At 37.4% G+C, this 23,362-nt stretch overlaps 1 protein-coding gene across 2 annotated transcripts in view; it reads right to left on the bottom strand.

Annotated features, from left to right (window-relative positions):
* The window catches only part of NUDCD1 (NudC domain containing 1), a 116,229-nt gene that overhangs the window by 38,138 nt on the left and 54,729 nt on the right, over positions 1 to 23,362 (bottom strand). For both annotated transcript variants that reach the window (XM_021089013.1, XM_021089014.1), the window contains exon 8: positions 5,764 to 5,889. In XM_021089013.1, the coding sequence (XP_020944672.1) occupies positions 5,764 to 5,889 (126 nt within the window). The remainder of the gene's footprint in view (positions 1 to 5,763; positions 5,890 to 23,362) is intronic.

Genomic DNA, 23,362 nt, shown 5'->3' with positions numbered 1-23,362 from the left:
GTGCCCCCGGCACCTACATGGAAGTGCACAGAGGCTGTGCAACTAAATACCCCCTAACAAGGGGATAACACTCAGCACACGCTGAGGAAAGAGACAGCAAGCATTCAAACCAAAAGTAGCCCTCACATCAAAAAGAAAAAAAAAAAAAAAAAAAAAGAAATCCACACAAGCTAACCAGGGACAATCTCACATACAGATAGTCCTCAAAGACTACAGCAGATAACTGTTTCCCCTAAACTCACAAAGAGAAATATAGGCAAAATGAAAAAGCTGAAGAACCATTCAAAGTTAAGAGAACAGAAGAACTCCCCTGAAGGAGCAAAGAGTGAAAGAGACCTTGTTGGTCTAACAGACACCAAGTTCAAAAAGGAGACAATGAAAATACTGAAGAAATTAAGAAAGGCTATTAACAGAAATGCAGATTACAGTAAAAAGGAACTGGACACTATAGAGAAGAGCCAAGAAAAATTAGAAAATTCACTTCCTGAAGCAAAAGCTGAGCTAAAGGTGATAAACAAAATTAATAATGCAGAAGGAAAAATAAGTGAATTGAAAGACAGAGTAACAGGAATCACCCAATCAGAACAGCAGACAGAAGGGCTAATGAAAAAAAGTGAAAGAAATAGAAAAGATCTATGGGATAATATAAAGTATGCCAATCTACAAGTAATAGAGATTCTAAAAGAAGAAAGAGAAAAGGGGATTAAAAATGTATTTCAAGAAATTATGGCTGGAAACTTTCCAAATATAAAGAAGGAAACAGATATCCAGTACAGGAAGCAAAGAGGGTCCCCAACTAGATGAATCCAAACAGACTTACTCGGAGACCTATTACAGTAAGAATGGCAGAAGATAAAGATAGAGGAAAGAAAGATAAATGACAATATATATGCTAAAAGGGTCAATGCAAGAAGAGGATTTTACACTCATCAACATACATGCACCTATAGTAACACCCAAATACATAAAACAAATGCTGGCAGATATACAGGTAAATATTGATGGGAATACAGTAAGAGTAGGAGACTAACACACCACTTACATCAATGGACAGATCTTCTAAAGAGAAAATCATTGAAGCAACAGAGATCCTAAATGCAACAGGTAGACCTAATTGATATTTTTAGGACATTACATCCACCCTCCCCAATACACATTCAAGTGCACAAGGAACATTCTTTAAGGCTGACCATATACAAAGGCGCAAAACTAACTTCGACAAATTTAACAGTAAAGAAATTATTTCAAGCATCTTCTCTGGCCATTTTGCATGAAAACTAGCAATCAACCAAAGGAAAAGAAATGAGAAAAGAACTGACTACACAGAGACTAAACATGCTACTAAAAAAAAACCCCAATGGGTCAACAAGGAAATCAAAAAGGAAATTAAAAAATACTTTGAGACCAATGACAATGAAAACACAATCATACAAAATCTATGGGATGCCACAAAAGCCATTCTTAGAGGGAAGTTTATAGCAACACAGGCCTTCCTCAAAAAACAAACAAAAAATCTCAAATCAACAACCTAACTTAACACCTATAAGAATTAGGAAAAGAACAAACAAAACCAAAGCAGAATGAAAGAAATTGTCAAGAGAGGAAATAAAAGAGAGACTAAAATAATAACAAAATAATCAATCAAACCAAATCTGACCAAGGAGGTAAAAGGCTTATACCCTGAGAACTATAAAACATTAATAAAGGAAATTAAAAGGGAGGCAAAGAAATGAAAAGATATCTCATGCTCTTGGATCGAAAGAATTAACATTGTTAAAATGGCTGTACTTACCCAAAGCAATCTACAGATTTAATGCAATCCCTAACAAATTACCCATGACATTTTTCACAGGACTACAACAAATAATCTAAAAATTTATATGGAACCATAAAAACCCTCAGAATTAACAAAGCAATCCTGACTCTTTCAGACTTCAGACAATACTACAAAGCCACAGTAATCAAAACAGTGTGGTATTGGTATAAAAACAGACATCCAGATTAATGGAACAGAAAAGAGAGCCCAGAGGTAAATCCACACACCTACTGTCAATTAATCTTTGACAAAGGAGGAAAGAAGTATCTTCGGCAAGTGGTGCTGGTAAAACTGGTCAGCTGCATGTAAACAAATAAAATTAGAATATACCCTCACACCATGCCCCAAAACACAAAAAACAGAAAAACCTCAAAATGGCTAAACAATTTAAACATAAGACATAACACCATAAAACTTCTAGAAGAGAACAAAAGCAAAATATTTTCTGACATACCATACATAAGTTTTCTTAGGTGAGTCTCCCAAGGTAATAGTTAAAAATAAACAAAACGGGACCTCATCAAACATACAAACTTTTTGCACAGCAAAGAAAGCATTAAAACCAAAACAAAACAAAACAAAAACAGAAAACAAAATGAAACAAAAAGACAACCTACGGAATGGTAGAAAATATTTCCAAATGATGCAACTGACATGGGCTTAATCTCAAAAATAGACAAACAACTCATACAACTCCACAACACACAAAAAAACACAATCAAAAAATGAGAAGACCTAAATACATATTTCTCCCAAGAAGACATAAAAATGGCTAGAAGGCACATGAAAAAATGCTCAACATCCCATTAATTACTAAAGAAATGCAAATAAAAAGTACAATGAGGTACCACCTCACACTGGTCACACTGCCCAGCATCAAAAAGTCTACAAACAACAAATACTGGAGAGCGTGTGGAGAAAAGGGACCCTCCTACACTGTTGGTGGGAATGTAAACTGGTACAACCACTATGGAAACCATATGAAGGTTTCTTAGGAAAGTAAGTATAGAACTACCATAAGATCCAATAATGCCACTCCTGGACATATAGCTAGACAAAACTGTAATTCAAAAAGATGCATACATTCATAAGTTCATAGAAGCACTATTTACAAAACCCAAGACATGGAAACAACCTAAATGTGCATCAACTAGATCAGCATTACCTTGATACCAAAACTACACAAGAATACCACAAAATAGAAACTTACAGACCAATATCCATGATGAACATAGATGTGAAAACTCTTAACAAAAAATTAGCAAACCAAATTCTACAATATATTAAAAGGATCATACAACATGATGAAGTGTAATATATTGCAGGGCTGCAAAGACGATGGAATACCTGCAGATCAATAAATGCAAGCATATACTACATTAACAAATGAAGATAAAAATCACATCATCTCAATAGATGCCAAAAGCACCCGACAAAATTCAACATCCCTTTACTTTAAAAAGCCTCAGTGAAGTGGGTACAGAAAAAACATACTTAACATAACAAAAATCATATATGACAAGCCCCCAGTGAATATCAGACTCAATAGTAAAAAGTTGAAAACTTTCTTCTAAGATCAAGAAGATTTCCACTCTTGCCATTTTTAGTAAACATACTTTTGGAAGTCTTAGCCAGAACAATCAAGTGAAAATAAGAAATAAGACACCCAAATTGAAAAGTAAGTAGTAAACAAAACTGTCAATTTACAAATAGGACATGATACTATACCTACAAAACCTTACAGACTTCATCAAAAAACTATTAGACCTAATAAACAAATTCAGAAAAGGTGCAAGATATAAAAACAATATACAGACATTTCTTGTATTTCTACACACTAATAATGAACTATCAGAATGAGAAATTGGGGGAAAAAACTCAATTTACAATTGTACCAAAAAGAATAAAATGCCTAGGAATATATTTAACAAAGGGAGTGAAAGACCTGTACACTGAAAATCCTAAGACACTGATGAGAGAGACTGATAACATTAAGTCAATAGAAAGATATTCTGTGCTTATGGATTGGAGGAATTAATATTGCTAATATTTCCACTCTACCCAAACCAATCTAAGATTCAATGCAATCCCTATCAAATTCCAATGGAATTTTCCACAGAAATAGAATAATCCTAAATTACGTATGGAACCACAAAAAAATTCCAAACAGCCAAATCAATGCAGAGAAAGAACAATAAAGCTGGAGACATCATGCTCCCTGATTTCAAACTCTACTGCAAAGCTGTAGTAATCAAAACAGTAAAGTACTGGCATAAAAACAGATACAAATATCAATGGAACAGAATAGAGAGGCCATAAATAAACCCACCTATATTTGGCCCAGTTTTTTTTTACAACAAAGGAGTAGATGAATACACCACTGGACTTGAGCTAGTAACAGTAAACTCCAATTAAAAAGTTTAAAAGTATATATAAAAGTATATATATATAAATATACAAATATTTAATCAAATACTATCTGTATAAACTATGGTGGAATGAGGGATTGTTTGTATGTTTCTTAAATTTCTGAAGACAGACCTGCTTCCAATAAGCTTATCATTCATGCTTTTTAGGAATACATTTTATTCAGAAGTAGGAACTGACTATAGCACTTTAGAATTTCCAAATTATAATTTATGATCTTGGTATTTAGGGGAAATTATGGTGAAGCACACTGGAAACCCACAGATCTAGTTCCTAATACTGGCTCTGTCTCTGATCTCATATAAACCTCATCAACCTCAGTGTGGCCTTACATATCTGTAAAATAAAGAAGATGAAATATAGTTCTAAAGATCTAAAATTTCTTCGAAGTTAAAAGATTGCCCCTATTTATTATGTATTATACTTCTTCCCCATTCCTGATGTTTCTATGACTGAGCAGATCCATAGCTATGACATTTCACCTTCTATAGATCCCTATGGAGTAAAGTAACATTTGGTCAGTTAATTTAAGAAGAAAATTCTGAGTATTTCTTACTCAGTTCTATCAACTTCTTCCTCTAGGGAGTTAGAGGCCTCAGAGAATAAGATGCTTCCACTGCCCCACCAGTGTTAGCCACTTATGGTTTGGCACTGCCTGTGACAAAGGTTATTAAATTTGCTAAATTTTAGGAAGTGGTTAGCAGATAAGGCTTTCGCATACTAATTTATCAGTAATAAAGGTTTTATTTCAGTCTCCTCCTATTACTTCTTGATTTTAATTTTTAATATGCATAAACATTGGAAGCTCTGAAGACTTTAACTTTAGGAAGGGCAGATTCTTCATTTCAAGAATAAATCTACAGTTAGTTAGATTCAAGAGTCTTTATTAATGACATTTAAGAATGATTCTCTAAAATCTAATCCAAGGCAGTAAGAGTAATTGTGTAATGGCTCATCTTCACTCACAATTAAGGAAGTTATCTATGGGATTACATCAGAACTAAACAATATCTAAGCAGCAAATCTCCTAGAAAAATCTAATAATTTTGATTAATGGGATCAGTGCCCAGACTGCATAAAATAATCTACCCAGGAACTTTATTTACTCTTCAGTTAAAGGCGTGATTGAGAAAGAAAGGGAGATATTAAAGTGCATACAAACTACTTGAGATCCAAGGTGGATCTGAAGTAATTTTTATTTCTACAATTGTCACCAAGAAATCAGTCTAAAAATATTTTTTAAGCACTACATATAAAAAGCCTGCCCAGGAGAAAAAAAACCCACTGAAAGACATCAATATGCAGTCATACTAAACACTGTTTTACTAAGGGTAATGGTATGAAAACATAGCTATTTTAGGAGGTGAAGAAATTTATTTTAGGAGGTGAAGAAATTTATGTTATAGCCAGTAACTGCCACTCAAGCTCTTTTTGCAAAATAGTGCTTAGTCAATCAATTACCATTTCTGAATACCTTTTATTTATTCATATTTTTAGAAATATGATTATCAAGAACTTACCACGTGAGTAGTTTTTAATGTACTGCCATCAAATCTGCATAAACTGGAGCTCTCTTCAAAGAAAATATCACATTCTTCTAACTCCTGAGCATTGCAAGGGGGTTTTTCTTTATCAGGATTTGGATTCTTATACCAGGAAAAAAAAATAAACAAATAAAAGAATGAATTTTTTCATACTTAAAGATGTTAAGATTACAACAATATTACATTTCAGACTCATTACTAGTAAAAATTTTAAAACATTCATAAAAATGATAGAATCATATACAGCTATTATATACGTTACATATACTCAGAGATGTAAAGAAAAACAAACATGTTGAGAGATATGGAAGACATAAAAAATAACCAAACTGAAATCCTACATATGAAAATACAATGTCTGAAATGGAAAACAGATGGGATTGACAGTTGATTAGACATTGAAGAAGACCAGTGAGTGAGCTTGAGTCTATCTAAAATGTAACAGTCTGTCTAAAGTAGTAATAGAGACTCTCTGTAAGAGACAAGATGAAGTAGAAGAGTTCAAGCACCTCTCCTATCATGAAAATGCTAAAATTACAATTAACTGCTATACAACCATCAACAAAATAGATTGGAAGCAATCAAAAAAGATATCCTATACCCGAAAACAAAAAAAAGACACCACATCAAGATGGTAGGAGGGGCACTTTCACAATATAGACAAACCTATACCTTCTGGATGGATGACCATCAGACTGGAAAATAACTGTATCATAGAGGCTCTCCACAGCAGTGATAGTTCTAAACTCCACAAAAGGTCCCTCAGCCTGGGGGTCTGGCATTGGGAAGAAGAAGCCCTGGAGCATCTGGTGTTAAAGGCCAGCCGGGTTTAAGTGCGGGAACTCAACAGGACTGGGGGAAACAGAGACTCCCCTCTTGAAGGGTACACAAAGAGTACCCAGCAGAGGCTCCATGAGGATCTGGGTCAGATCTATCTGTGGGTCTCTGAGGGGCTCCTAGGAAGGCAGAGCATGGCTATGGCTAACTGTGGGGGCAGGATACTGGAGATAGAGATCCCAGAGAATAATCATTAGCATGAGCTCCCCTGGAGGTTGCCGTTTTAGAAAAATCTGGCTCCACCCATCAGGAGCGAGAAACTCCAGGCCATACAACACACAGGGTGTGAACACAACCCCACTCATCAGCAAACAGGCCACCACCTCAAGTCCTCCCAGACACACAGCTGCCTCTAATCGTGCCCAGTGACAAAGCCTAAACCCTAACCCACCAGAGGGAAAAAATTCAGCTCCACCTGCCAGTGGGCAGGCACCAGTCCCTTCCTACAAGAAGCCTGCAACAAGATCCTGTACCAACTTTACCCACAAGGAGGCAGACACCAGAAGCAAGAGAGGCTACAATCCTGTAGCCTGAAAAAAGAAGTTCACGCAAAAAGCTATACAAAATGAAATTGCAGAGAAATATGAGCCAGATGAAGGAAGACAAAACATCAGAAAAATAAGTGAAATGGAGATTAGCAACCTACAAGAAAAAGTCTTTAGAGTAATGATAGTAAAGATGAGCCAAGATCTCAGAAAAAAAGTGGAGGTAAAGACTGATAAACTACAAGAAACATATAACAAAGAAATAGCAGATTTAAAGATTAAACAAACAGAGATGAAAAAGAGTAACTGAAATTAAAAAAAAAAAAATGACTAAAAGGAACCAACAGCAGGAGTTCCTGTTGTAGCTCAGCGGTAATGCAAATATTCAGTAAAGAAAGCTATAAATAGGAGTACCCATTGTGGCTGAGGGGTAAGGCACCCAACTAGTATTCATAAGGACGCGGGTGCGATCCCTAGCCTTGGTCAGTGGGTTAAAGGATCCGGTGTTGCCGTGAGCTATGGTGTAAGTCTCAGAAGTGACTCAGATCTGGCTCACATCTGTGGCTATGGTGTAGGCTGGTGGCTACAGCTCTGATTCAACCTCTAGCCTGAGAGCTTCCATATGCTGCTGGTGCAGCCCTAAAGAATAGAATAAAAATAAAATAAAAGGAACCAACAGCAGAATACAGGAAGCAGAAGAACAAATAAGAGGTGCAAGACAGGCTGGTGGAAATCACTGATGCAGAAGAGAATTAAGAAAAAAGAATGAAATGAGGATGGTCTACACGAAGTCTGGGACAATTTAAACATACCAGCATCCACATTATAGAGCTGCCAGATGGAGAAGAAAGGGCTGGAGAAAATATTTGAAGAGATTGTAGCTGAAAACTTCCCTGATATGGGAAAGAAGTCACTCATTCAAGTCCAGGAAGCACGAATACCATATAGATTAAAACCAAGGAAGACCATCCCAAGACACACATTAATCAACGTGACTAAAATTAAAGATGAAGTACTGAAAGCATTTAAGGAAAAGCAACAAATAACACAGAAAGGAACCCTGATGATGTTATTGGCTGATTTTTCAGCAGAAACTCTGCAAGACAGATGGGAATGGCACAATATACTTAAGTGATGAAAAGAAAAAAAACCTACAACCAAGAATACTCAGCAAGGCTCCCATTCACATTTAAAGGAGGAATCAAAAGCTTTGCAGACGAACAAAAGCTGAGAATTCAGTACCACCAAACCAGCTTTACAATAAACAATAAAGAAACTTTTCTAGGTGGAAAAGGCCACAACCAGAAACAAGAAAATTACAAATGAAAAGTCTCATCAATAAATGCAAACATATATAGTAAAGGTAGGAAATCATCCACACACAAATATGATATAAAAACCAGCAATCATGAGGAGAGTACAAATGTAGGGTATTGGAAGTGCATTTGCAATTAGATCAGCAACTTAATACCGTCCTGTTATATACATTATATCAAAACCTCATAGTAACCAGAAACCAAAAATCTATGATACACACATAAATAAGAAAAAGCAATCCAAACACTTCACTAAAGATAGTCATTAAACCACAAAAGAAGAGAACAAAAGCAGATGGAAAGAAAAAAACCAACAAAAATCAATCCAAAATAACTTACAAAATGTTAATAATATCATATATATCAGTAATAACCTTAAATGTAAGACTAAGTGTTCCAACCAAAGGACAGACTGGAGGCAAGATCAAGATGGCAGAAGAGTAGGACATGATGCTTACCTTCACCCACAAACCCATCAAACCCCTCCCCCCCAAAAAAAACTACATGTAGAGCATTTCACACAGAACATTTACTGAATGCTGACAGAAGAACCACAGACTTACAAAAAGGGCAAGAAACAATCCATGTAACAGAGTAAAACAAAACAAAACAAAACAACGAGACAGAGAAAGAAGAGAAAAAAAAATCAGGACAGGGCCAGGACTCCTGAGAGGCAACCTAACTGACTGGGAGATCAGCAGGGATAGAGACGGAGCCTCAAAGCCTTGAAGTGCAGCAGTCTGTCTGAGGAATGCAAAACAGAGAGATTCAGAAACCATTAATAGACTACCCCATGCACCACAGCCTGAGACACTCGGGTAGGGGCTGGGTGCTGAGACTCGGCTACAGAAGTCACTTCTGGGGGTGAGGACTAGGGTTCCTGTATGGTAACTGCCTGAGGGGGCTAGGAAGTGGTGTAAAACAGCTGAGGAAACACAGGAGGGGTCCTCGGCCCACAGGAGAAGCAAGGCCCCACAGTTCAGGAGGGTGAGAGGAGGATGGGTGGGACCACCATAAGAACTTTCTCTGTGAGCTTGTGGACTGGCAGGCTGAAGGGCATCTCTTCTGTGGCCTATGGGGGTGAGTGCAAACTCCACAGTCATCTCAGAGTCCTGGGAGGGCATGGCCCACCACCACTAAGGGTCTTGTGAATAGGGACCACCTGTGGCCCCAGTATACTCAGTGGCTGCCACTGAGGAAAGCCCTGCCTGCAAGCAAGCACCTTCCATTGCCCTTGCCTCCCTGGGATCCCACAGCCCCCCCCCCCCCCGGTTCCTGCTGTTTAAAGGCTCAGGGTGCCACCGTCACCTGAGGGTCACTGCCACTGCCCAGGGCCCTGCAAGTAGGGCAGCCTGCCACCCCTACCTCCTTGTGGATCCTTGCCAAAGCTGAGAGCCTAGCAACAAGGCAGAGCCCACAGGTGGCTGCCCATTGCCTCTACCTCCCTGGAAGCATGAGCAAGCTGTACATCCACTATCAAGGGGATAATGGACTGCACACACTGAGGAAAGAGACAGAAAGCATCCAAACCAAAGGCAGAGCTCACCTCAAAAAAATATCAAGTCCTCACAAGATACCCAGGGATGCCCCCATATATAAATAACCCCCCAAGATTACAGTAGATAACTGTTTTCCCTAAACTCATAGAATAAGAAAAATATAAGCAAAATGAAGAGGCATAGGAACCACTGCCATTTAAAAGAACAGAAGTCCCCTGAAGGAGCAAACAATGAAGCAGACATTTGTAGTCGCACAGACACAAGTTGCAAAAGGAGGTAATGAAAATACTGAAGGGAATTAAGAACAGATACCAAAATTAATGTAGACTAGTTTAAAAAAGAACTAGAAAATATATCGATGACTAGTTTGGAAATCCTAGCCATGAGAATCGGAGAAGAAAAAGAAATAAAAGGAATCCAAATTGGAAAAGAAGTAAAACTATCATTGTTTACAGATGACACAATACTATACCTAGAAAATCATAAAGACAATACCAGAAAACTGTTAGAGCTCATCAATGAATTTCATAAAGTTGCAGGATACAAAATCAATACACAGAAATAGATTGCATTTCTATATACTAACAATTAAAGATCAGAAACAATTAGAGAAACCATACCATTTACCATTGCATCAAAAAAGAATAAAATACCTAAGAACAAACCTACTTAAAGAAACAAAAGACCTGTACTTTGAAAACTATAAGATGCTGATGAAAGAAATCAAAGATGACATAAATAGAGGGAAAGATATACCATGCTTTTGGACCTGAAGAAACAATATACTCAAAACGATACTACCTAAGGCAATCTACAGATTCAGTACAATCCCTATCAAACTACTAGGGACATTCTTTACAGAAATAGAACAAAATATTTTAAAATTTGTATGGAAACACAAAAGACCTTGAAGAGCCAAAGCAATGCTGGAAAAAAAAAAAAAAAAACAGAACTGGAGGAATCAGGCTTCCTGACTTCAGACTGTACTACAAAGCTACAATCATCAAAACAGTAAGTTATTGGAGTTCCCATCATGGCTCAGCTCAGTAACAAACCCGACTAGTATCCACGAGGATGTGGGTTGATCCCTGGCCTTGCTAAGTGGGTTATGGATCTAGCATTGCTGTGGCTGTGGTGTAGGCCAGCAGCTGCAGCTCTGATTAAACCCCTGGCCTGGGAACTTCCATATGCCTTGGGTATGGCCCTAAAAAGAAAGGGAAAAAAAAAAAAAAAAACAACCCAACCCCCCCCCCCAAAAAAAAACCACAGTATGGTACTGGCATAAAAACAGAAATAGAGATCAATGGAACAGGATAGAAAGCCCAGAAATAAACCTGAGTACCTATGGTCAATTATTCTATAAAAAAGGAGGAAAGAACATACAATGGAGCAAAGACAGTCTCTTCAATAAATGGTGCTGGGAAAACCTGACAGCTGCATGTAAGAGAATGAAGTTGGAACATTTTCTAACACCATGCACAAAAATAAACTCAAAATGTATTAAATGTAAGGACAGATACTATAAAACTTTTAGAGGAAAACATATGCAGAATGCTCTTTAACATAAATCACAGCAACATCTTGTTTGATCCACAAGCTACAACAATGACAATAAAGGCACAAATAAACCAATGGGACCTATTTAAACTCAAAAGCTTCTGCAAAGCAAAACATTAAAAACAACAAAAAAAAGTCAACCCATAGAATATGAGAAAATCTTTACAAATGATTCAACAGATAAAAGTTAAATCTCCAAAATATACAAACAACTCATACAACTCAACAACAACAAAAAACAAACCAAAAGAAAAATGTGAAGACCTAAATAAATATTTCTTCAAAGAAGACATACAGCTGGCCAGCAGGCAGATGAAAAAATGCTCACCTACAGGAGTGAGAGTTTTGAGCCCTACATCAAACCCTCATGTGTGGGGATCTGGCATGGGGAGAAAGAGCCCTGGAGCATCTGACATTGAAGGCCAGTGGGGCTTGTGCACAGGAGCTCCACAGGACTGGGGGAAATGGAGACCCCATTCTTAAAAGGCGCACACAGACTTTCACGTGCACTGGGTCCCAGAGCAGAGCGAGGTCTCCATAGGAATATGGGTCAAACCTGACTGCAGTTCTTGGAAGACATCCTGAGAAAACAGGGGTGAATGTGGCTTGTTGTGAGGGAGGGACATTGAAGGCAAAGCTCTCAGGAATATTCAGCAGCTGCCTTTCTCTGGAGGTGGCCATTTTGGGAAAATCTGGCCCCACTCGTCAGTCAGCCTGAGAAGCCCCATGGCAAACAACAAACCAGGTGGGATCACAGCCCTGTCCCTGACAAACAGGTTACCTAAAGACCCCTCAGGCACACAGCTGCCTCTAATCCCATCCAGAGACTAAGCCCCACCCACCAGAGGGATAGGAATCAGCTCCACCTACCAGTGGGCAGGCATCAGCCTCTCCCATCAGGAAGCCTACAGCAAGCCCCATTCTGACTTCAGCCACAACGGGACAGACACCAGAAGTAAGAGAGGCTACAACTCTATTATCTGTTAAAAGGTCACCACAGCAAAAACCTATAAAAATGAAAAGACAGAGAACTATAACTCAGGGAGAAAGCTGATTTTCTGGGGTTTTTCCTAAGTGATCAGGAGATTCTTAGCCCCCAGGAAAAAGACTTTAGATTGTTGATGCTGAAGATGATGCGAGACATTGGAAATAAACTCGAGGCAAAGATGGATAACTTACAGGAAACACTGAGCAAAGAGATATGATATAAAACTTAAACAAGAAGAGATGCAAAATACAGTAACTGAAATAAAAAATTCACTAGAAGCAGCTAACAGCAGAACACAGGAGGCAGAAAAACGAATAAGCGAGGTGGAGGACAGATTAGTAGAAATTACGGATGCAGAACAGAAAAGAGAAAAAAGATCGAAAACAAATGAAGAGAGTCTCAGGGAACTCTGGGACAACATTAAACGCACCAACATCCGTATTATAGGAGTGCCGGAAGTAGAAGAGAGAGAGAAGGGGACAGAAAAAATATTCCAAGAGATAATAGCCGAAAACTTCCCTCACATGGGAAAGGAACCACTCACTCAAATCCAGAAGTGCAACAAGCACCATATAAAATAAACCCAAGGAGGAACACCCCAAGACACATATTAATCAAACTAACCAAAATTAAAGACAGAGAGAAAAATCTTGAAAGCAGCTAGGGAGAAGAAACATGTAACATACAAGGGAACCCCAATAAGGTTATTGGCAGATTTTTCAGTAGAAACTGCAGGCCAGAAGGGAGTGGAATGATATACTTAACATGATGAAAGGAAAAAAACCTCCAACCAAGATTACTCTACCCAGCAAGGCTCTCATTCAGATTTGAAGGAGAAATCAAAACCTTCACAGATAAGCAAAAGCTGAGAATTCAGCAACACTAAACCAGCCTTACAACAAATACTAAAGGATCTTCTCTAGGCAGAAAAGACAAGACAGCAACAGAAAACAAAAATTCCACAAATGACAAGGCTCACCAGTAAAGGTATATACACAGTAAAGATACGAAATCATCCATGCACAATTATACCACCAAAATCCAAAATCATGAGAAGAGGTGGGTACAAATGCAAGACACTGGAGATGAACTTGCAATTACGAGAACAACAACTTAAAACATGTCATATACATATAGACTCGTAAAACTTCAGAATAACTGCAAACCAAAAATACAATTGAGGAGTTCCCGTGGTGGCACAGTGGTTAACAAATTCGACTAGGAACCATGAGGTTGCAGATTCGGTCCCTGCGTTTGCTCAGTGGGTCAACGATCCGGTGTTGCCATTAGCTGTGGTGTAGGTTGCAGACGCGGCTTGGATCTTGCGTTGCTGTGGCTCTGGCATAGGCCAGAGACTACAGCTCCGACTCGACCCCTAGCCTGGGATCCTCCATATGCCGCGGAGCAGCCCAAGAAATAGCAAAAAGACAAAAAAAAAAAAAAAAAAAAAAAGAAAGAAAGAAAAAAACAATTGATGCACAAACAAGGAATCTCTGGAGAAGAAATATTTCTCATAGTAAGTAAGTGCATAAGTCACCATGAAGGGGGTCATTTGACATCATTCTTGGAATGCTGAAGTCTCCTTAGATCTGATTCTGATTTCCTCTCCATCAAAGAATTTATGATAATTATAATTAAATAATGCAACTGTACAATTAAATAATACAGTTCTACAATTGTATTATTAATAATCATTTCTCTCCATGGTACAATGTAAGGTATATAATGTCTTGTTTATCACATCACCTAGAATGGTGTAATGCCTATATTGAAGAATCAGTAAGATGTAACAAATTGTGAGGACATATTTATATAGTTACGTTGTTTTTTAACCAATTAATGCATTTTATATCTTACTTATTTTCAGAGGGTGTATTATTTTTGTTATTCTTACCAGTTAAGTTATTCTTTTTATTATGCTATATAAAATATTTAATGGGAGTTCCCATCGTGGCGCAGTGGTTAACGAATCCGACTAGGAACCATGAGGTTGCGGGTTCAGTCCCTGCCCTTGCTCAGTGGGTTAGCGATCCAGCGTTGCCGTGAGCTGTGGTGCAGGTTGCAGACGCAGCTCGGATCCTGCGTTGCTGTGCCTCTGGCGTAGGCTGGTGGCTACAGCTCCGATTCAACCCCTAGCCTGGGAACCTCCATATGCCACGGGAGCGGCCCAAGAAATAGCAACAACAACAACAACAACAAAAGACAAAAAGACAAAGACAAAAAAAAAAAAAAAAATTTAATGGCACATAAGGCTTTCTTTATAAATTTTAGTTGCACAATATAACAATTTTAATGTAATGCTAATTTTTAAAGAAAAATTGAAATGTAATAGATAATACTAAATAGTAAGGATGAAAGCCATACAAAATGGGATAAAGTATAGAATAAATTTCCTATTTGTCTCAGCATATTTTCCATTCCACTTCTCCAGAGGGAGTCACTTAATCTGTTTCTTAAGATCCATGATATAATTATCTGTGTGAATGTAATTGTGTTTAAATGTATGTATTTTATTCCGTAAAAAAATAAAAATAAAAATTTAAATGTCCATCAACAGATAAATGGATTAAGATGATGTGGTACATATATACAATGGAATATTATTCAGCCATAGAAAGGACAAAACAATGCCATTTGCAGCAACGTGGATGGAACTAGACTCTCACACTAAGAGAAGTCACAAAGAGAAGGACAAACACCATATTTTATCACTTATATGTAGAGTCTAAAATAAGGCACAAATGAGCTATCTACAAAATAGAAACATCATGGACATGGAGGGCAAACGTGTATGTGCCAGAGTGTATGAGGGAAAAAGGGGGGCTGTGGTTGGTACATGCAGATTGTTACATTTGGAACAGATGGCTGATGGGGTCCTGCTGTATAGCACAGGGAACCGTATCCAGTGTCTTGGTTAAGAACCTAATGGAAAATGAAAAAAAAAGAAAAAAGGTGTTTATGGGTGGCTGGGTCACTTTGCTGTATAGTGGAAAGTGAAGAACATTGCACATCAACTATATTTTAATAAAAAAAGAAAGAAAATATATAGATAAGCCAAGAAAAATTAGAAAATTCATTTGCAGAGCTGAAAACTGAGTTAAAGGCACTGCAGAGCAGAATGAATAATGCAGAGGAGTAAGTAAATGACTTGGGAGATAGAATAATGGAAATCACACAATCAGGACAGCAGACAGAAAAACCAAGCTGTGGTGTGGGTCACAGATGCAACAACTCAGATTTGGTGTTGCCATGCCTGTGGCATAAGACTGCAGCTGCAGCTATGATTCATCCTCGAAGGTGGGAACTTGTGTATGTTGTGGGTGTGGTCAAAAAAAGAAAAAAAGAAAAGATTAAGAAGTATAAGACATTCAAATTGGAAAATAAGAGGTAAAATTGTGACCACATGTAGACACTATGATACTATATATGGAAAACACTACAAAGTCCATGTAAAAACTATGCAAAGTGATACCTGAGAAGTATAAAACATTAATAAAGTAAAATAAAGAGGATGCAAAAAACCAGAAAGATATCCCATGCTCTTGGGTTGGAAGAGTTAATATTGTTAAAATGATCATACTACCCATATCAATCTACAGATTTAATATGATTCTTAGCAAATAACCCATGACATTTTTCAAAGAACTAGAACTAATGCAAAAAGTTATATGGAACCATAAAAGATTCAGAATTGCTAAAGTGATCCTAAGGAATAAAAAACAAAGCAGGAAGTATAACTCTTTCAGACTCCACACAATATTATAAAACTACAGTAATCAAGACAGTATGGTACTGGAATAAAAATAGACATATGGATCAATGGAACAGAGGAGAGAGAGTACAGATATAAACCCAGATACCTGTGGTCAAGTAATCTTCAAGAAAGTAGGCAAGAATATAAAATGGGAAAAAGACAGTGTTGTCAACATTTAGCACTGGGAAAACTGGACTGGTGCATGGGAATCAGTGAAACTAGAACACACTCTAACACCATGCACTTCAAGAAACTCCAAATAACTAGACTTAAATATAGCACAAGACACCATAAAACTCCTAGAAGAGAACACAGGCAAAACATTCTGCGACATCAACCATACAAATGTTTGCTTAGGTCAGTCTCCCAAGGCAACAGAATAAAAACAAAAGTAAACAAATAGAACCTAATCAAATTTATAAGCTTTGGCACAGCAATTGAAACCATTTAAAAAAAAATGAAAAGACAACCGATGGAATTGGAAAAAATAGTTGCAAATGATGTAACCAACAAGGGCTTAGTCCCCCAAATATACAAACAATTCATGCAACTCAACAAGAAAAAATAAACAACTGAATTAAAAAATGGGCAGATAAATAGACATTTCCCCAAAAAAGACTTACAGATGGCCAGGAGGCACATGAAAAAAATGCTCAACATCATTAATTATTAGAGAAATGCAAATCAAAACTATATACAAGGTACCACCTCACTCCCCTCAGAATGGCCATCATTAATAAGTCTACAAATAACCAAGCTGGAGAAGTTGTGGTGAAAAGGAACCCTCCTTCACTGTTGGTGGAAATGTCAACTGGACAATCACTATGGAGAACAGTATGGAAGTACTCAGAAAACTGAATATAGAATTACTTTAAGATCCAGAAAGCCCACTCCTAGGCATAGATCCAGACAAAACTTCAATTACAAAAGACACATGCACCTGTATGTTCATAGCAGCACTATGCACAATAGCCAAGACATGGAAACAACCTAAATGTCCCTTACAGATGAATGGATTAAGGTGTGGTACATATATACAATGGAATACTACTCAGCCATAAAAGAGAACTAATGCCATCTGAAGGAACATGAATGCAACTAGAGATCTTATACTAAGTGAAATAAGTCAGAAAGTGAAAGATAAATACCATATAACATATATGTGGAATCTAAAATATGGCACGAAGTAAATTGTCAACAAGACAGAAACATTCCCTGGGACATAGACAATACACTTGTGGTTCCCAAGGGGAAAGTGGGTTGGAGAAGGATGGACTGTGAATTTGAGGTTAGTAGATGCAAAGTTAGAAGAATAAACAACAAGATTCTACTGTACTGCACAGGGAACTACATCCAATCTCCTGGGGAAGACTGTGATGGAAAAGAATATAAAAAAGTACATGTAGGAGTTCCCATTGTGGCGCAGTGGTTAACGAATCTGATTAGGAATCATGAGGTTGCGGGTTCGGTCCCTGCCCTTGCTCAGTGGGTTAACGATCCAGCGTTGCCGTGAGCTGTGGTGTAGGTTGCAGACGTGGCTTGGATCCAGCGTTGCTGTGGCTCTGGCGTAGGCCGGCAGCTACAGCTCCGATTTGACCCCTAGCCTGGGAAGCTCCATGTGCCGCGGGAGTGGCCCAATAAATAGCAGAAAGACAAAAAAAAAAAAAAAAAAAAAAAAAAAAAGTACATGTATATACATATAACTTAATTTCTGCTGTACAGCAAAAATTGCCACATTGTAAATCAACAGTCCTTTAATTAAAAAAATTTTTTAAAAAGACAGACTGGCTGAATGCATACAAAAACGAGACTCCTGTATCTTGTCTACAAGAGATCCAATTCAGTTCTAGGGACACATACAAACTGAATGTGAGAAAATGGAAGAAGATATTCCATACAAATAGAAATCAAAAGAAAGCTGGAGTAGTAATGCTCACATCAGACAAAATAAGACTTTAAAATGAAGGTTACAAAAGATAAAGGAGGATGCCACATAATGATCAATCCAAAAAGAAGATATAACAATTTTAAATATATATGCACCCAACAAAAGAGCACCTTAATATATGAAACAACTGCTAACAGCCATAAAAGGAGAAATCAACAGTAACACAGTAACAGTGGGGGACTTTAACACCCCACTTACCACAATGGACAGATCATCCAGGCAGAAAATCAATAAGGAAACATAGCCCTGAAGTGATTCATTACAGAAGATGGACTTAATAGATATTTATAGAACATTCCATCCCAAAGCAGCAGTATATACATTCTTATCAAGTGCACATGGAACTTCTCTAGGATAGATCACATTATGGACCAGAAATCAGCCTTGGTAAATTTAAGAAAATTGAAATCATATAAAGCATCACTTCTGACCACAAGCTGTAAGACTAGAAATCAAGGACAAGAAAAAAACTGCAGAATATAAATACATAGAGACTAAACAACATGCTACTAAACAACCAACGGATCACTGAAGAAATCAAAGAGGAAATCAAACAACATCTAGAGACAAATGAAAATGAAAACAGAACAATCTAAAACATACAGGACGCAGGAGTTCCTGTCATAGTGCAGTGGTTAATGAACCTGACTAGTAACCATGAGGTTTCAGGTTCAATCCCTGGCCTCACTCAGTGGGTTAGGATCCAGCGTTGCCATGAGCTGTGGGGTAGGTCACAGACGCGGCTCGGATCCCGTGTTGCTGTGGCATAGGCTGGCAGCTGTAGCCCCAATTTGACTCCTAGCCTGGGAACCTCCATATGTTGAGGGTGCAGCCCTAAAAAGACAAAAAAATAAATAAATAAATAAAATAAAATAAAAATCCTACAGGACACAGCAAAAAGAATTTTAAGAGGGAAGGTTACAGCAATATAAGCCTACCTCAGGAAAGAAGAAAAATCTCAAATAAGCAACATAACCTTACACCTAAAGCAGCTAGAGAAAGAAAAAACCCAAAGGAGTGGAAGAAAAGCAATCATAAAGATCAGAGCAGAAATAAATGAGATAGAGATGAAGAAAATAGAAAAGATCAGTGATGAAACTAAAAGCTGGTTCTTTGAAAAGACAACAAACTTGATAAACTCTTAGCCACACTCATCAATAAAATTAGAAATTAAAAAAGAGAAGTTACAATAGACATCATAGAAATAAAATCGTAAGAGACTACTACAAGCAACTATATGCCAATAAAATGGACAATCAAGAATATACAAATTCTTAGAAAGGTATAATTTTCCAAGACTGAACCAGGAAGAAACGGAAAAGATGAATGAACCAATCACAGGACCAGTTAGCCTTACAGGTGAATTCCATAAAAAATTTAGAGAAAAGCTGGAGTTCCCGTAGTAGCGCAGCAGAAAACGAATTCGACTAGGAACCATGAGGCCATGGGTTCGATATCTGGCCTCACTCAGTGGGTTAAGGATCCAGCTGTGGTGTAGGTTGCAGATGCGGCTTGGATCTGGAGTTGCTGTGGCTCTGGCATAGGCGGGAAGCTACAGCTCCAATTCAACCCCTAGCCTGGGAACTTCCATATGCCATGGGTGCAGCCCTAAAAAGACAAAACAAACAAACAAAATTTAGAGAAAAGTTAACACCTATCCTTCTGAAACTGTTCTCCAAAAATGCAGAAGGAAGACTCAAACTCATTATATAAGGCCACCATCACCTTGATACCAAAACAAGACAAAGATACCACCAAAAAAAGAAAATTACAGGCCAGTATCACTGATGAACACAGATCCAAAAATCCTCAACAAAATACTAGCAAACTAAATCCAACACTACATTAAAAGGATCATACACCATGATCAAGTGGAATTTATCTCGTGGTTGCAGGGATTTTTCAATATCTGCAAATCAATCAGTGTGATGTACCACATTCACAAATTGAAGAATAAAAACCATATGATCACCTCAATAGATACAGAAAAACCTTTTGACAAAATTCAACATTCATTTATGATTAAAAAAAAAAAAAAAACTCCATAAAGTGGGCAAAGAGGGAACCTTCTTCAACATAATAAAGGCCATACTATGACAAACCCACAGCTAACATCATTATCAATGGTGAAAAGCTGAGAAGGCATTCTTGCTAGGATCAAGAACAAGACAAGGATGTCCACTCTCACCACATTATTTAACATAATTTTGGAAGTCCTAGCCACAACCATTAGCGAAGAAAAAAATAAAAAATAAAAGGAATCCAAATTGGAGTGATAGAAGTAAAACTATCACTATCTGCAGTTGACATGATACCATACCTAGAAATTCCTAAAAACACTACCAGAAAACTGTTGGAGCTCATCAATGAATTTGGAAAAGTTGCAGGATACAAAATTAATACACAGAAATGTATTGCATTTCTATATACTAACAATGAAATATCAGGAAGAGAAATTAGGGGAAAAATCCCATATACCATTGCAGCAAAACGAATAAAATACCTAGGAATAAACCTACCTAAAGAAACAAAAGACATGTACATGAAAGTTCTAAGAAGCTGAAAGAACACAAAGATGACACAAAACATGGAAAATATATACCATGCTCTTCAAATGGAAGAATCAATATTGTCGAAATTACTACACTGCCCAAGGCAATCTACACATTCAATGCAATCCTTATCAAGTTATCAATGGCACTTTTCAGAGAACTAGAACAAAAAAATTTATTTTATTTTTCCTTTCATTATTATTTTTTCTTACTTAATGAACTTTATTACATTAATAGGTGTACAACAATCATCACAACCAAATTTTACAGCATATCCATCCCAAACCCTCACTACCATCTCCCACACTGACCCCCCAAACTTTCTCATTTGGAAACCATAAATTTTTCAAAGTCTGTGAGTCAGTATCTGCTCTGCAAAGAAGTTTAGTCTGTCCTTTTTACAGATTCCACATGTAAGTGATAGCATTTGATGTTGGTATCTCATTGTCTGACTGACTTCACTTAGCATGATAATTTCTAGGACCATCCATGTTGCTAAAAATGCTGCTATTTCATTCCTTTTAATGGCTGTGTAATATTCCATTGTGTATATGCACTACATCTTCTTGAACCACTCCTCTGTCGATGGACATTTAGGTTGTTACCATGTCTTGCCTATTGCAAATAGTGCTGCAATGAACGCTGGAGTACATGTGTCTTTGCGAGTCATGGTTTTCTCTGGATAGATGCCCAGGAGTGGGACTGCTGGGTCAAATGGTAGTTCTATTTGTAGTTTTCTGAGGAATCTCCATACTGTCTTCCACAGTGGTTGCGCCAATTTACAATCCCACCAACAGAGTAATAGGGTTCCTTTTTGTCCACACCCTCTATAGCACTTACTGTTTGTAGACTTTTTGATGACAGCCATTCTGGCTGGTGTAAGGTGCTACCTCATAGTGGTTTTGATTTGCATTTCTCTAATCATGAGTGATGTTGAACATCTTTTCATGTGTTTTTGGCCATCTATATGTCTTCTTTAGAGAACTGTCTCTTTAGATCTCCTGCCCATTTTTTGATGGGGCGGTTTGTTTTTTTAGTATTGAGCTGCAGAAGGTATTTATAAATTTTGGAGATTAATCCCTTGTCAGTTGATTCATTTGCAAAGGTTTTCTCCCATTCTGTGGGTTGTCTTTTCGTTTTGTTTAGGGTTCCCTTTGCTGTGCAGAAACTTAGGTTTAATTAGGTCCCATTTGTTTATTTCTGTTTTGACTGTCATTACTCTAAGAGGTGGATCTGAGAAGATGTTGCTGTTTTTTATGTCAGAGAGTGTCTGGCCTATGTTTTTTTCTAAGAGGTTTATAGTATCTGGTCTTATATCTAGGTCTTTAATCCACTTTGAGTTTATTTTTGTGTATGGTGTTAGGGAGTGTTCTAATTTCATTCTTTTCCATGTGGCTGTCCAGTTTTCCCAGCACCACTTATTGAACAAGCTGTCTTTCCTCCACTGTATATTCTTGCTTCCTTTGTCATAGATTAGTTGACTGTAGGTGCGTGGGTTTAATTCTGGGCTTTCTGTACTGTTCCACTGATCTATATGTCTGTTTTTGTGCCAGTACCATACGGTTTTGATGAATATTGCTTTGTAGTATAGTCTGAAGTCCGGGAGCCTGATACCTCCTGTTCCATTTTTCTTTATCAGGATGTCTTTGGGTATTCTGTGTCTTTTGAGCTTCCAGACAAACTTTAAAATATTTTGTTCGAGTTCTGTGAAAAATGTCATTGGTAATTTGATAGGAATTGCATTGAATCTGTAGATTGCCTTGGGTAGTATAGTCATTTTGATAATATTAACTCTTCCAATCCAAGAGCATGGTATGTCCTTCCATCTATTTGTGTCATCTTTGATTTCTTTCATCAGTGTCTTATAGTTTTCAGAGTAGAGGTTTTTGTCTCTTTAGGTAGATTTACTCCTAGGCATTTTATTCTTTTGGATGCAATGGTCAACGGGATTGCTTCCCTAATTTCTCTTCCTGGTATTTCATTGTTGGTATATAGAAATGCAGTCGATTTCTGTGTATTGATTTTATATCCTACAAAATTACTATACTGCCCAAGGCAATCTACAGATTCAATGCAATCCCTATCAAGTTACCAATGGCATTTTTCAGAGAACCAGAACAAAAAATTTTAAATTTGTATGTAAATACAAGACCCCGAATATCCAAAGAAATCCTGAGAAAGAAAAATGGAGCTGGAGCAACCAGGTTCCTTCAGACCATACTACAAAGCTACAGTCATCAAAACACATGGTACTGGCAGAAAAACAGAAATATCAATCAACAGAACAGGATAGAAGTCCACAAATAAACCCATGCACCAATTGGTCAACTAATCTATGACAAAGATGACAAGAACATACAATGGAGAAAAGACAGTCTCTTCAATACGGTGTGGTGGGAAAACTGAACAGCTACATGTAAATCATTGAAATTAGAACACTAACACCATACAGAAAAATAAACTCAAAATGGATTACAAACCTAAATATAAGGAAAACATGGCAGAACACTCTCCAAAATAAACTGCAGCAATATCTTTTCAGATTCACATCCTGGAATAATAAAATAAACAAGTGCGAACTAATTAATACTTAAAAGTTTTTGCACAGCAAAGCAAACCATAAACAAAATGAAAAGACA

This window comes from Sus scrofa, chromosome 4 (genome assembly GCF_000003025.6).
Source record: "Sus scrofa isolate TJ Tabasco breed Duroc chromosome 4, Sscrofa11.1, whole genome shotgun sequence".
Taxonomy (NCBI): Eukaryota; Metazoa; Chordata; class Mammalia; order Artiodactyla; family Suidae; genus Sus; species Sus scrofa.
The sequence above is the reverse complement of the archived record's forward strand: the minus strand, read 5'-3'. Positions and strand labels throughout refer to the sequence as shown.